The sequence below is a fragment of the Stenella coeruleoalba genome (genome assembly GCF_951394435.1).
Source record: "Stenella coeruleoalba genome assembly, chromosome: X".
Taxonomy (NCBI): Eukaryota; Metazoa; Chordata; class Mammalia; order Artiodactyla; family Delphinidae; genus Stenella; species Stenella coeruleoalba.
In genome coordinates, this window is record NC_137152.1 from 10077123 (window position 1) to 10092718 (window position 15596).

Genomic DNA, 15596 nt, shown 5'->3' on the forward strand with positions numbered 1-15596 from the left:
CACCTCCGCCTCCAGCTCCTCCTCCCTCAGCTCCGCCCCTCCAGCTCCTCCTACCCGGCCCGCGGCTGCGTCTTCCTGCTCTTCCCACCCCGCAGCGCCTCCTCCCTCAGCTCCGCCCCTCCAGCTCCTCCTACCCGGCCCGCGGCTGCGTCTTCCCGCTCTTCCCACCCCCCCAGCGCCTCCTCCCTCAGCTCCGCCCCTCCAGCTCCTCCTACCCGGCCCGCGGCTGCGTCTTCCCGCTCTTCCCACCCCGCAGCGCCTCCTCCCTCAGCTCCGCCCCTCCAGCTCCTCCTACCCGGCCCGCGGCTGCGTCTTCCCGCTCTTCCCACCCCGCAGCGCCTCCTCCCTCAGCTCAGCTCCTCCAGCTCCTCCTACCCGGCCCGCGGCTGCGTCTTCCTGCTCTTCCCACCCCGCAGCTCCTCCTCCCTCAGCTCTGCCCCTCCAGCTCCGCCTCCGGGACCCGCGGCTGCGCTTTCCCACTCTTCCCACCCCGCAGCTCCTCCTCCCTCAGCTCCACCGCCTCCAGCTCCTCCTCCCCCAGTCCCGTCCCTCCCGCTCCCGTCTCCCAGCTCCGCCCCTCCAGCTCCGCCCCCTCCAGCTCCTCTTAGCTCCGCTCCTGCCGGTGTCTGCCAGTCGCGCTTTCCAGCTCTTGCCACGGGGTTCCGTGTTACCGCCGCCTCCGCCGCCCCGCGCCGCTTGGAGCCCCGCGCCTGACCATGCCCAACATCGTGCTCTTCAGCGGCAGCTCACACCAGGACCTGTCTCAGCGCGTGGCCGACCGGCTGGGCCTGGAGCTGGGCAAGGTGGTCACCAAGAAGTTCAGCAACCAGGAGACCAGGTGGGAGCCGGGCCGGGGAGGGCGCTGGGCGCGCGGCTGCGGTTCCGGGCCGGCGCCGGCGCTTACCTGGGACCCCCTCCGCGGCTGCCCGCTCCGCCTTCCGGGGCGGGACGGCCACTACGCGGCCTCCGCGCCACCGTCGCGGCGTCCGGGAGAAGCCGAAGAGGGCGGCCCCAGCCCGGAAGAGCGACCTCCGGGCGGTCACAGGGCACGGGAGGAGGTAGGCGCAGCTGGCGGGAACCGCGGGGCACGCGGGGAGGGACGGCCCGGGGCGAGCGCGTTCCTGCCTGGCCGATCCCAAACCCCGTGCGCGCGAGGGAACGTCCCGCCCACGTCCCCAGCCCTGGCTGCGCGCTGGATTCGCCTGGGGCCGTTGAAAGTGCCTCTTACCCGCCCTGCCCCAGAGATTCCGGTCCGAGGGCTGCGGGGTCGGCTTTTTAAAAGCTCCCAGGTGACAGTCCTGAGCTGCCAGAGTGCAGACTTCTGAGTTCTCCAGAGGCTGTGGTCCTGCAAAGGGTTTAAAGAACCTGAGAACTCCAGGGCCCACGTGCTGGGATCCCCTGTGCTAACTTTTCTGCTTCAGAGATGATGGACTTTTTCTTTTCAGCTTCTTCGTCTTCCTGCGACTCTGCTGTGTCCCGCAGCAAGGCCATGGCTTGAATGTAACTGCTGCCCATGTCTCAGGTCCACAGGAAGCGGTCGCCTCTGTCCAGTGAAGTCAGGCTGGTGGCCCCCTCTGAAGCCGGACCAGCAGCTCCTTTTTTTCCACTTTCCTGAGTCCACGCAGCTGTTGACTAATTACAAGTTGGTCCCATTTCTCCCCCCACTTAAATATCTTCCACTGTACTCACTTACTGATCTTCTTTTTTTTTTTTAAGTTACCGATCGTTTTGATATCTTTGGCAAAGATTCAGTTCAGGCAACATTTCCAACAAGCGGTGCTGGAACAATTGTTGGCAGCTGCAAAAAAACCCCAAAAAAGTCCATCCATACTTCCCACCATTTCAAAAATGAACTTGAAATGGATCGCAGGCCTAAATGTAAAACCTAGAACTAGAAATTTCTAGGAGAAAACATCGGAGGAGAATCTTGATGCCCTTGAGGTGGGCAAAGATTGCTTAAATACCGAGGGGTTATTATTATTACATGGAGAGAAGGTGGAGGTTGCTGTTTTCAGCTTGTTAGGATATGGGAAACCCTTATTCCAGGTGGGAAATCACCACTGCATAACCCTGATTATAATATGTGAAGAAACATTTGTGAATGAGTATCAGGTGGTGTTACTGCACGAGTCCTTCAGCTAAAGAATTCCACTTGGCAGAGTTTTATCCAGAGGTCTCAGAGGAAGTCCAGGGCTCTGGAGAAGGATAGTGTATTTATGTTTGAATGCCACAATATCTGGCAGTCCTGTTCAAGTTGCAGTAGCTTTCAGAAGAATGGGATGATAGTTTGTCTCCTGGCGGCAGTGTCATATAAGTCAAGGAAAAATTTTTATTTGGTTTTGAGTATTTTATAACTACCACTCGATAATTAGAAATCATGAGGTGTGAGAAACCACTCAGCCTGAAGTCTGGGAATTGCTATATAGTTACATTTTATGTTTTTAATATCTAGACTATAAAAGGTTAACTTCCTGACTTTTCTCTTTCCCATGAACTGTCTAGGCCCAGAGGTTGATTCTTTTATAAGGAGGACTGTATCAGATACTGCACTAGTGATCCGGTTTTTACCGTGGGGTCCTAGAGGTGAGAAGCAGAAGGGCAAAGGAAGAGATAATTGATACAATTCATGTCCAGGGGCCCCTTCCTGAACCTCTCCCTGAACCAAGACGAGAAATCTGGTGTGGCGCCTGGTCCTCAACTCCTCCCATTACCCATTTTAAAAACACTAATTGGACACAGAGCCTCATGATTTTACCTTCTCATCTCTAAATTATTTAAGGTCTTCAGGGAGACATTGGCTCCAGCTTTACAATTGACCGCTGAAGGAGCACAGTGATGTCCTAGGACAGCACTGATGATGGTGTCTGAAAGTCTATTGTAACCCATTATGTTGGTCAGTGAACATGCCCAGAGCAGCTAGCTGGATCCTGAGACCCAAAGTTCTGGTTATCTGTTGTGTAACAAGTCACCCCAGAGCTCAACGGCTTGAAACTAATTGTTTATTTGATTCTCAGACCTGCAGTTTGGACAGGGCTCAGCAAGGAAGGCTTGTTTCTATCCTGTGTGGTGGAGGGGCTGGAGGGTCCACTTCTAAGCTGGCTCACTCACATGGCTGGTAAGTTGGCACTAGCTTTGGCCTGAGAGCTTGGTTAGGAACCTCAGCATCTCTCCCCACAGGGCTGCTGGAGCTTCCTTATTAGAGCGTGGAAACTGAGGTCCAAGCACAAGGATTCCAAAACACAGGAAGTGGCAGCTCCCAGTCTATTAAGGCCTGGGCCCCAAAGTCAGTGCATCGTCACTTCTGTCGCACTGTGTTGTCAAGCACGGAGTCCTCCCAGATCCGGGGAAGAGGCCATAGACTGCACTTCTTGATGGGAAAAGTGTTAGTCTGTGGCCCGTCTTTTAATTACCACACCCATTCGTTGGTGGCTCAGATAAACTCATCAGCCTTCTTATTTCAGGGTCAGTAAAGAGCAGTGGACGCTGCCTCCTGGCCACAGTTTTTAAAAGACCTAGAGTAAAGATCAGTCGCAACCATCTTTATGAGTAGAAGCAGGAATAGCTTTGGGGAAAAGTTGCCATGGTGATTGTATGTATTTTCTGTCTTCCCCTGGACTGCTAGTCATATGGGGATTGAGGTTCCTTAGAAAAACTAGGCCAGAGAAGCTGAAATTCGGGGATTAAACAGTCATAACAGAAGCAGTTGTTGGCAAACCTTTTCTGTAAGGGGCAGACAACATTTTAGCCTTCGTGGACCCATGGTGGCTCTGCTGCTGTTAGGTCTTACAGTTCTGTAGGTTAGAAGTGCATCATGGGTCAGTGTTGCTTTCTGGAGGCTCTAGGGGAGAATCCATTACCTGCTTTCCCAGCTCTCAGGGGCTGCCTACTTTGCTTGGCTCTTGGCCCGTTCTTCCATCTTCAGGACCAGCCACATAGCACGTCTCTGACCCTACGTCAGTCCTCACATCTCTTTCTCTGACCTCTTTTCTCTCCCTCTTCCATTTTTAAGGACCCTTGTAATCACACTGGGCCAACTACAATAATCAAGGGTAATCTCCCTGTTTTACGGTCACCTGACTAGTAGCCTTAATTCCATCTGCCACCTTGCTTCCCCTTTGCCCTATAAACGAACATATATATTCAAAGGTTCTGGGGATTAGGACATAGACGTCTTTGGGAGGCCATTATTCTGCCCACCCCATTCTCAGCTCACGGGCTATTATTGACCCCTGAGCTTTATGATACTGTGATTTCCAGATTGACTTCACCTCGCAGTTGATGTGATGTTCACGAAGGAATTTCACGTAGCTCTTTAGTACTCGGATCGGAGGGAGTATGTAGAATTCGGTCTGTCACATGCTCATCCCGAGGTTGGCATCGTACTCTTTCCATCCATGGCAGAGCACGTGCGAGGTTAAGACCCACTGTTATCAAAACTCATTTTCAGATCCTGTCAACTTGAAAAATGGCATTTTTGTCTTCTAATTATTCTGTTTAAAGTTGAGTAGAAGCTTCTGTTGATTCAGATAGACTGCTATATGGTATTCGAAATGCCATTTGTGTTTACATTTTCTTAAGAAATAATTAGCTCTTTTAATAAAACAATACCATTGGGTATAATGGGTTTCTGATTGCAAGAGACGGGATACAGGTAACTGTGTATGTATGCCAGTGTTGTGCTGACTCGTTCTCTTGTTGAACCCCCGGAATCCTGTACCTGAAATACAGAAGCTTCCTGGTAGGCAATTTTCAAAGACTTTAGCTCCTATTTGCTTTCTCAAGAAGCTACTGGAGGATGCCCATCAGTAAAACAAGGAAGTGCACCAAGAAAGGGTACAGAAAGTGGGAACTCGAGGGCAGGAAAGGGATGGAAGCAATCCCCAGGAGACAGCTGTGCACAGCTGGAAAGAGAAGGCAGCTCAGGGAGAGACTCGGGCAGGCCGAGGAATGGAGATCACGCTCGAGGCCTTTGACGTTGACATTGTGGGATTTAGTTTGTTAGCCAAGTGTTGAGGCTGCCATTTGTATGCAGTACTCGGAAAACTTAGTAGTTGAAGAGGTTGGATAATTTCCTCCAGGGTAAACAGACCCCCAAAAGTTGTGCATGGAAGGGCAATACGAACTTGGTTTTCAGTTTACTGAATGACTCAGCTCTGAATGGCACTGACACAGTTAAAATTGTAGCTCTCAGATTTAGTTGGAAAATGCTGATCGATGTGAGGAAGATGGCAAGATGAGATGGGAAGGCTGCACACGGGTGCGGGCGACGGGTTGGGGAGGAGATAGGGGTCAACACGTGATGCCTAGGATGAAAAATCCAGATGAACGGGCTTCCCTGGTGGCGCAGTGGTTGCGAGTCCTCCTGCCGATGCAGGGGACACGCGTTCGTGCGCCGGTCCGGGAAGATCCCACATGCCGCGGGGCGGCTGGGCCTGTGAGCCATGGCCGCTGAGCCTGCGCGTCCGGAGCCTGTGCTCCGCAACGGGAGAGGCCACAACAGTGAGAGGCCCACGTACCGCCAAAAAAAAAAAAAAATCCAGATGAAGCAATACAAACGTAAGGGAGGGACTTTGAAAATAAATATCTAAAGACCATGTCAAGAGTTGAAATTGGCTGCCTCTGCGCTGTTTATTTGTTTTAAGCCTTACAGAACGGATTGGAGTTTTTTAAGCAATGTGTTATGTGTAACGTTAACGAAAGTGAAAAACTAAAATACAGTTAATGTAACAGGCCTGAGACAATTTCTGAAGAGCATATGGGATCCCCTCATATATGGAAAAGGTCCCTTTGCAAGGTGGCCCTTGGCTGGCTTCTGGGAGCTTAGCTTTCGTGAGGTTTCCCGCCATTCCCTGTGGGAATAGCTCACTGCTGAACGGTGTAAACCACGTGGTTAACACCGAGTCCCTGGCCCCCCGTAAAACCCCAGGCACTGAGTCTCTAATGAGCTTCCCCGGGAGACAGTGCTTCACGTGTGTTGTCATAGCTCGTTGCCGGGGGAATTCACACGTCCTCTGTGACTCCACGAGGGTAAGGACTCTTGGAAGCTTGTGCCTGGTCTCCCCAGACCTCGCCCGTGTGACTTTTCCCTTTGCTGATTTTGTTCTGTCTCCTCTCAGTGGAAGAAGTCATACCCTCGAGGACCACTGCCTGCCAAGTCCTAGGGAATCACAACCCTGGGGGTGGTCACAGGGATGCTTTCCTATTAATGGGTGGCATGTTCCTTCCCCTAGCGTCGAGATTGGCGAAAGTGTGAGGGGAGAAGATGTGTACATCATCCAGAGTGGCTGCGGAGAAATCAACGACAACCTGATGGAACTCCTCATCATGATCAACGCCTGCAAGATAGCGTCATCCTCCAGGGTGACCGCCGTGATCCCGTGCTTCCCCTACGCCCGCCAAGACAAAAAGGACAAGGTATGGGGGCGGGGCTCCTGTTGGAGGAACCTGCTCTGCCTTAACGGCTACGTTGATTTTCTCACTTTGTACCTCTGAATCCCTGGGAAATGCCTGCTCTCTCCTGTCAGGATGGAGTAAATATGCCTTCTCTGGTTGGCTCTACCAAAGGTTTGTCTTTGGACCAGCCATCACGTTAATATTTGTACATATAGAAACAGAGAAAGTGTATTTTTGCAGGTATGAAAATACCATTGCTATAATATAAAATTATTATACTTTACATATAATGAAAGTGGATGAAATTATTGTGTACCTTTGTGGTGGTGAATAGAACTAAACACACACACACACACGCACACACACACGCACACACACACGCACACACACACACACGCACCCCTGGTGAGTATAAAACACTGGGGGAAGTTCCTGAGGCAAGGTTGCACCATCTCAGCATTGTTTCTTACAGCTGCATATGAGTCTACAGTTATCTCAAGATACCAAGTTTAATTTATACCGTTATCTCTTTTTAACCTTGCAAGAGGAATGAAGTTAATATTGTTGAATTATTCTTTTTGTAACACTAGCACTGTAGGAGGCTTTGTGAGTTTCTAGAAAAACTGAAGATACGGCCTCTGCCTTCAAGAAAAATCAGAGAAGTTGGAGTTGGAGGGGAACTTGAAAGGGGAATGTATTACTTTGCTGGGCCTGCGAAAACAAATGACCACAAACTGGGAGGCTTACTTAGAATGCCAGAAATGTACTCTCTTGCAGTCCTGGAGGCCAGATGTCAGAGGTCACGCTGCCAGCAGGCTGCAGTCCCTCTGAAGACTCTGGCGGAGCCTTCTTTGCCTCTTCCTGTTTCTGCTGGCTCCTGGCATTCCTTGGCTTCTGGTAGCATCATGTCCATCTCTGCCTGTCTTCACATGGCTGCCTTCCTGTGTCTCTGTGTGTCCTTTTGTCTTTTATAAAAGGACAGTTACTGGATTTAGGGCCCGCCCTAATCCAGAATGAGCTCATCTGGATCTTCACCTTAGTTACATCTGCAAAGACCCGATTTCCACATGAAGTCACAGTCTGAGGTTCTGGGTTGACGTGAGTTTTGGGGATACCATTCAGGCCTCTATGGGGAGCAACTCTTCAGCTGTTGTCCGCCTTGTATTTTATGAATAGATGGTCGGTTCCGCGGGAATCCTTTCAGTTCCATATAACATAAATCCATAAAACATATATTTATGGACATTGAAATGTGAATTTCAGATAATTGCCACATGCCGTGAAATGTTGGGGTGTGTGTTGGGGGGGCTGTGTGTGTGTCTGTCACTTTGTGACTTGCCTTTAGCTTGTGAGCAGCCCAGACCTGAGGTCCCACCTGCTCCTGTGAAGCATGTGACGTCCCACTTGTCATTTATGGAGCTGCTTTTATTCTAAACTTGATTTGCAAGTTTTATGTGTGTTTCAATTTATTTCTTTTGTCGCATCAGTGTAGTCTGTTGTCGTAGCTCTTCCTCCCATCTGGGTGTTTCTATGGGCTTGTTCAGCATCTTGGTTCTTGTCTGTGGCATAGAGAAGCTCATATCCGGCTACCATTTCTCTTCCATGTAACAGGGGGTTTAGTAAATTCTGTATTCTGTCATTTGTCATCAGATTTTCCTTTTTTTTCTAGTAGCTTTTGCACTTGGCATGAAGATATTTGATACATTGCTTCTTCTTTGGTAAATTCCTCCTTTTATTATTACTTGACCCTTTCCCACTGTGTAACGATTTGGAACCCTAACTTGTTTTTTGGGTTTTTTTGTTTGGTTTTTGTTTTTTTCTTTTTTTTTAAAAAACCCTAACTTTCTTTTTAACTGATACAAATATTGAGACGCCTGCATTTTTTGTTTGCAAGTATTTGATTGGCAGTTACCTCTTGTTCCAATATTGTATTTTCAAACTTTGTTTCTTATGTTTAATCATAATGAAGTCTTTGTCACATAGAGAAACTAGCATGGTCTGCATGGCTGGTGTCCTGCCCCCCACACAGGGGATGTGACGGCACTCCTGGCCTCTGGCCTCTACTTGCCAGGATTGCCCTCTGTCACCACGCTGATGAAGAGCCCTCCAGAGCTCTTGCAGCCCCAGTGGGCTTAACTGTTCCCTGGAACCGTGTTGTTCAACTGTCTCTTGATCCATGTTCCTATTGTTGGACATTGAAATGGGTTTTCTTTTTTTGCGGTACGCGGGCCTCTCACCGTTGTGGCCTCTCTCGTTGCGGAGCACAGGCTCCAGACACGCAGGCTCAGCGACCATGGCTCACGGGTCCAGCCGCTCCGCGGCATGTGGGATCTTCCCGGACCGGGGCACGAACCCGTGTCCCCTGCATTGGCAGGCGGACTCTCAACCAGTGCGCCACCAGGGAAGCCCAAGATGGGTTTTCTTTTGGGGGCCATTTTGAGTACCAGTTTCTTTCCTTCCTTTCACTGTTCCTTAGTCGCTTTGCTGTAAGTGTGTTTCTTAGAAACAATATGGTAGCTGCTTTTCGTTTTTACTCCAATCAGACAGTTCCACGACTTTCTGAACTTAACCGCTGATGGAAGAGATAAGATGTGGTCACCGTCAGCAGCACAGAAGCAAGGCCATGATAGCAGTTGAGAGATGGCACCAGTAGCAGCAGAGGGAATCTGGAGTTCAGAAATGGTGCGCCGTATTGTTGGAGAAAGCTCATAGCAAAAAAAGAATCACAGAGGGCTGTGTTAGTTTCCAATTGCTGCTGTAGTAAATTACTATAAGCTGGGTGGCTTCAAACAACAGAAATGGATTCTCTCATAGTTGTGGAGGCCAGAAGTTGAAAATCAAGGTGCGGCAGGGCCATGCTCCGTCTGGAGGCTCTAGGGAAGGATCCTTCCTGGCCTCTTCCAGCTGCTGGCAGCTGCCACGTTGCCTGGCTTGAGGCCGTATCCCTCTGACCTCCGCTTCCATCTTCACGTGGCTTCTCTTGCCTCTGTCGGATCTCCCTCTTTAAGGATACATACCGTAGCATCCAGGGCCCTCTGGGATAATCTCCCCATCTCAGAATCCTTAGTAAAACCACATCTGCAAAGGGCCTCTTTCGAAATAAAGTAACAGTCACACAGGCTCCAGGGGTTAGGACCTGATATCTTTGGGGCCACCATTCAGCCCACTCCAGGGGGCCTTGCTAGGTCACTGATGTGTGAATAAGTGGGTATTTAGGGACAGTTCAAGCTTTGAGATAGTGTCATTATTACATCATTTATCATGTAAGTCAGGCTACTTGAGGGCTTGAAAGGGGATTCTGTGAATAGTGATGCCAGGAAACAAGTGTTCACCCAGCTGTCCCAGGTGAGTCTGACTCTTGACCACCCTTTGTAGAGCCTGGCTCTTTGGGACTGACCTCGGAGGCGGCCAGGACATGTCGATTGTTCTGGCACCATCATTTCTGACCTATCTCTAGTCAAGCTGACTCGTGTTGCAGTAAGGAGAGAGACTGTTTCTCTCACCATGCTGCTCGAAAGGGAAATCTTTAATTTTGTCTATCATTTGAGGTGTGCTTTTGGACTTTTTAAATTGCTGCTAATAACTTTTCTAACTACTCATTTCTTTCCCTAGACCAACTGGGCTGGCTTTGTATCAGGAAACTTTTGAAATGAGGGTAACAAAGGATTTAGTAAGCACCTTAGAGAAATGGCCTGAGCCTATATGTAATTCATGTACCAGCCAGGGCTAGTGATGAGGAAACCCAGGGTGATGGGGGAAAACACTTCTCCCCGCTTTTGGCTTCACTTAGGTAGGCTAAAGGCCACGTAGTGTTCGAATGTGATGGGAAGTCGTCGGCCACACTTGTTCTATGGGCTCAGAAAGAAATTCTCCTCCTCAGCCACTGGAGGAGCCCTGGGGAGCCCCACAGACTCGTCCTTTCCTTCCCATAGGACTGTACTGTCTATGGCATCTAAGACACAATGGAATTCTGCGCAGTCGATCTATTTAGAGTTAGCTGCAAAGAAGCGCAGAAAAAGCTAGAGCCTTTTAACCAGATCTAAAGCTTGTTTCATTATTTTTAACCTCACTGCTTGTTTTTAAGCAAGGCTGCACATCTGTCAAATTTTATTTTTGCTTTTATTTGTATGTGCAAGAAACCAGGGACAGGTTCTGACAGTGAAGGAAAGGTTTCATGATGACACGTCAGCACAATGTAATACTAACATGGAAAAAAGATGACAATATAGTATTCATTGTAAAAAGTGTGGTGCAGAGTGGTCTGAGTTTTGGGGTAAGACTTTGGAGCCAAGTGGACTTGGGTTTGACCTTTAGTGCCATTACTTACTCTTGTTCCGTTGTGTCTTTAGTTTCCTCCTCTGGAAGTTAAGGATGGTATTTGGTACTATTTATAAAGTGGTTGGCACACAAGTGGGCAGACTCTTTCCCAAAAGAACTAGGTGTCAGATTGTTGAGGCTTTGTGTCCCACTGGGACTCTGTTGAAATCGCTCCACTTCACCATTTGGTGTGAAAACAGCCATATTTAATATGTAAACGAAGGGGTATGGCCGTGTTCCAATAAAACTTTATTTATGGACATTGAAATATGAATTTCACATACTTTTCAAATGTCACAAAGTACTGCTTTTGATTGGTCTTCAACCACTTTAAAACCTAAAAACCATTCTTAGCTCACAGGTTGTGAAGAAACAGAGCATGGGCTGTCTTGGCCCATGGGCACCAGTCCCCTGACCTCTGCTATAGTGGGTGGTCAATAATTGCTAGTTTCCTTCCCTGCTAAAAACCGTATGATGTGGGCACAGCTGGAAATAATTACTTTTGAGGGGGTAGAAGACTTGGAGCTTTTTTTCCCCCCCAAGTTTTCAAGGTTATGTTCTATTTTCAATGATCAAATAGTTTCTTTTGATTTCTTAACTGGAAAAATTGAGGACAGTTGTGCTGACACAAATTTCTACAATCTCGTCAATTTTTAAAGCCTGCGAAGTTTACACTTTTTAGCGGGGCAGCAGCCGATACATTAAATAAAATCTGGACTCTGGAGAGTCTTTGTCGAGGTTGGTCTGGCTCACAAAATATTTGACCTTTATCCGTTTTTCATTAGGGGAGTCGAACGTTTTATTTTCGGTTGCTGTACCTTGACTACCTTTGTTGAAATGTCTTACAAATTTTTCTCTGTCTTGGCTATAAAGTCAGTTGAAACTTGTGGATCATTTTTCCTGCAAGATGCAGTTGGGGGTTGAGGCAAATTGCGAAAGATGGTCCAAAAACCAAATTTGAAAACAGAGTTTGAAGAAGGAGATCAGAAAGTATGAATTTAAAAACTACCCCTGTGCTTTGGCTCTCAGAAGTAAGAAATGCTCAACGCCATGGAGAGAACGCTATGGAGAGCAGAGGGCTCTTCTCGTAGGTTATCAGCTTAGAGAAAGAGCCCCAAATTGATGAGCATTGTGAGTCAGATTCCCAGCTATCGATTTGTTCTTTTTAATTATCTTGGAATTTTGTTAGACTCAATAATTCTCATAGTTAGTGAGGTGAATGACTAAGCCTCGGAAACTTGTTGTTACAGAGATCCTGTTATTAAATATTTATCGAAGAACTGTCATGTGCAAGATACAGAGCCGGGACTGCAGGTGATGTGGAAATCTCCAAAACCAATTCTTTGCCCTTGAGGGACGCATAGTCTAGTTGTGAATTATGCATCCTACGTAAAATATCTTCTGATGTCAATCTTTAAGCAGGCGGCATAAGGTGGTCCCATATGGTGGGGACCAAATGCTGTGTCCCTTTAGAAGGGACAGATCATTTCTCTCTAGATTTCTCGGAGTACCTTAAAGTTTGGAGATTGGAACCAGATCTGGAGGATCAAACACATTGGGTCTGCAGAGATGGGGGTGGAATAAGGGTAAGGTGGGTGTGCAGGTGTAGATGGCAAGGCTTAGAGTGTTCTCCGGAAGAGGGAGAGAGCGGGCCCAGTCCCCACTGCAGGGAGGACCCCTCCTGGAGGCGCAGGGATGGCGGTGGGGCAGACCAGGTCTTAGTAGCTAGAGCCGCGCTGGCGGGAGGGCTTTTTATCCCAAAGGCAACGTGGACCAGAGCAGGGGAGCTAACACAATGAAAACGTGACTTAGTTGAGCAGGTTGAACAATTTTTTAAAAATTAGAAAACTGTTTCCCCATAATCTCACTTTCTAGAAACATCTACTGGTAACATTTGGGCTGTTACCTCTCATTCTTTGTGTGTGAAAAAAGTGTGTGTGTGTGTGTGTGTGTGTATTATCATCAAGTAATAGGTTTCTTTTTTATAAAAGAATGGTGTTATTAGAGAAAATAAAAATAATCTGTTCACATTGTGATATAATTCCTGTGTGTTTTTACATGAATATACTGTGTATGTGTGTGTGTGTGTATTTAACAGAGATCATTTGTTACTATTTTGAATGAAATCTTTTTTGTTTTCAGCTTTGAGATATAATTGACATGTGACATTGTAAGTTTGAATGAAATCTTCTATTAAGCTTACATTTCCTTTTTTGTGGTGTATAGAAATAACACTGTTTACAGCAAAATGCTGAACTCTTTCCCTAGGTCTAATCATGCCTCTATAATCCCTTGGATTGTTTTGACGTGGACAGAGTTACTGTCCGTCATTTATGGTGTGGAACCTAAAGCTATGGAGAAGTTGGGTACCTTCAGAGAGGATACGGTGTCACGCTGCGTGTGTTTCTCTGAATATCAAATTATCCATCACCTTAAGGTGTTCTTTCTTGGATATGGTTTTTGTCGAATTTGTAACAGCCTTCGCTCCCAGCTGTAGTGCAGAAACTTGTCTTTAGGGCTGGCCTTGGCCTTCAGGGCTCTGCAGGATGCGCCCCTGCCTCTCTCCCGGCATGCCCTCACATTCTGTCCTGGACCACTGCCTGTAGCCACGCTAGGATTCGTTCCGTCCCTGGATATGATCTCAGCCTCCATAACGTCACATGGGCTGCTCTTGCTGCCACACTGGTCTCCCGCTTCTGCTGGCCTCGCCTCAAAAAGCACTTTCCTCAGAGGGGCCTCTGACAACCAGTGTCTTTTAACTTGATGTCCTTCATGCTCTTGTCTGTCTGTCTGTCTCTCTCCCGGGACCTATTATTCTGCACAGTTGTCACAACTGGAATTATATAAATTGTGATGTTACATGTATTTATGTTTAATTATTTGCTTCTTTGATATTTGTTTTCTATACCCAGTGTCAGGCACACTGTCTCACAGTAGTAGATGTAAATAATTAATATTTGGTGAATAAAACGGGATGAGTATCTTTTGCTATTATAAGCTATAAATTTCTTTATTAATAATGAAATCATTTAAATTACTAAGTTTAAATTATTGAAGTATTAATTTTGAATTATTAATGTTAATTTTCTTCAAGTGTAATAAAGCATCTGTGATTCCTCTTTCTTCTATAAATCTTAGTGGGAGAAACCTGGAGGTCTCCATCTCTCCCCTGTTATAAAATCCGTGCCTTTATATTTTAGAGTCGTGCTCCGATTTCGGCGAAACTCGTGGCCAATATGCTCTCGGTCGCTGGGGCGGATCACATCATCACCATGGACCTGCATGCCTCTCAGATCCAGGTTCCAGAATTCTCTTTGTTGTTCTTGGTTATGGTGGGGCCTTAGTGCAAGTGGTTAAATCCTAACGCCCTGTTAAGTTAAATAATTTTTGAAGGAGGTAACACTACATGTGTTTTTAAGTTTGTATATGGCAACTCTTGGATTTTCATCTTTTTTACTGAACTTAGAAATATATTTAATGTTGATATCGCCTGTATCCAGCACCACCTTCCCTCTACTCACTTTTGGAGGAGCAGGAATGGCTTCTTGGTAGTAAACTCTATAATTCCATCTCCACTTCTGGAAAATAATTAGAATGGGAGAGTCGTAATGTAGGTTTTTTAAAACTCTTCATAACTTAGTTCCGTAATCTGGTAAACAGGCCAAATTACACTATGCATACTCTGTGATATAGTGAATGTTGACTTATTTGGCTTATAATAAGGTGTTTAAGAAACAGCAAATCTCTCACCCATTTATCTACGAAACCATTCTCCTATTCCTTAGGATAGAGCTGATCGTAAAATAACAGACCATGTCCCCGTATTGAACTGAAATCTGCTTCTGGAACATATCTGTCTTTTGATTTAATTCTGTTTGAATTAAGAAAAGAGCGTCTGCACAGACATAGAAAAACGGTTACCAAAGGGTAAAGGTGGGGGGGAGATAAATTAGGAGCTTGGGATGAACAGATACACACTACTATATATAAATTAGGTAAACAACAAGGTCCTACTATATAGCACAGGGAACTATATTCAGTATATTGTATAATGGAAAAGGATCTGAAAAAGAATACATGCATATATATATATATATAAGAATAGCTGAATCACTTTGCTGGACACCTGAAAGTAACACAACCTTGTCAGTCAACTATACTTCAATTTAAAAAAAAAAAAAGAAAAAAAGGGGAGTCAGTTGAAAAGGCTTCTTTTGAATAAAAAATTCAAGTTTTATCTCATGAAAGAGATCTTTTTAAAAACCCTGCAATAACGTGACACCCGCTTCTCCCCTTAGGGGTTCTTTGATATCCCCGTGGATAACTTGTACGCGGAGCCCGCGGTCCTGCAGTGGATTCGGGAGAACATCACCGAGTGGAGAAACTGCATCATTGTTTCACCTGACGCCGGGGGCGCCAAAAGGTACTGCACAGGCCCAGGCGGCATGAGGCAGATTTAAATTTGTGTGTTTGCCGACTGCTTTTTCCTTTCCGTATGTGTTAGATAAGGAAGCATGTCTTCAATTACTGAACAGTTTGTTTTGCAAATAAGCAAGTAAGTAGCCAACAGGCTTCACCTCCAGAGCAGAGAGCTGTCATCTTTAACATTTCATCATTCATGAAAGAAAAAAAAAATACAGACGTTTGGTTTCAGCAAAGAATGTTTTGAGGTTTTTTTTGGGTTTTTTTTTTTGGCAGTACGCGGGCCTCTCACTGCTGTGGCCTCTCCCGTTGCGGAGCACAGGCTCCGGACGCGCAGGCTCAGCGGCCATGGCTCACGGGCACAGCCGCTCCGCGGCATGTGGGCTCTTCCCGGACCGGGGCACGAACCCGTGTCCCCTGCATCAGCAGGCGGACTCTCAACCACAGCGCCACCAGGGAAGCCC

General features: G+C 47.0%; 1 protein-coding gene across 4 annotated transcripts in view; it reads left to right on the forward strand.

The window, feature by feature from the left end:
* The first annotated feature begins 623 nt into the window (after positions 1–623).
* PRPS2 (phosphoribosyl pyrophosphate synthetase 2) overlaps positions 624–15596 on the forward strand; it is a 29326-nt gene continuing 14353 nt past the window's right edge. The window contains exons 1-5 of one of the 4 annotated variants that reach the window (XM_079910889.1): positions 2575–2583; positions 3015–3115; positions 6231–6414; positions 13911–14009; positions 15009–15133. In XM_079910889.1, coding sequence (XP_079767015.1) covers positions 6310–6414; positions 13911–14009; positions 15009–15133 — 329 coding nt within the window. In that variant the 5' untranslated portion in view covers positions 2575–2583; positions 3015–3115; positions 6231–6309. Of the gene's footprint in view, positions 839–872; positions 3116–6230; positions 6415–13910; positions 14010–15008; positions 15134–15596 lie in introns of those variants that run through there. The other 3 variants (XM_079910888.1, XM_079910887.1, XM_079910886.1) reach the window with 3 other exon arrangements.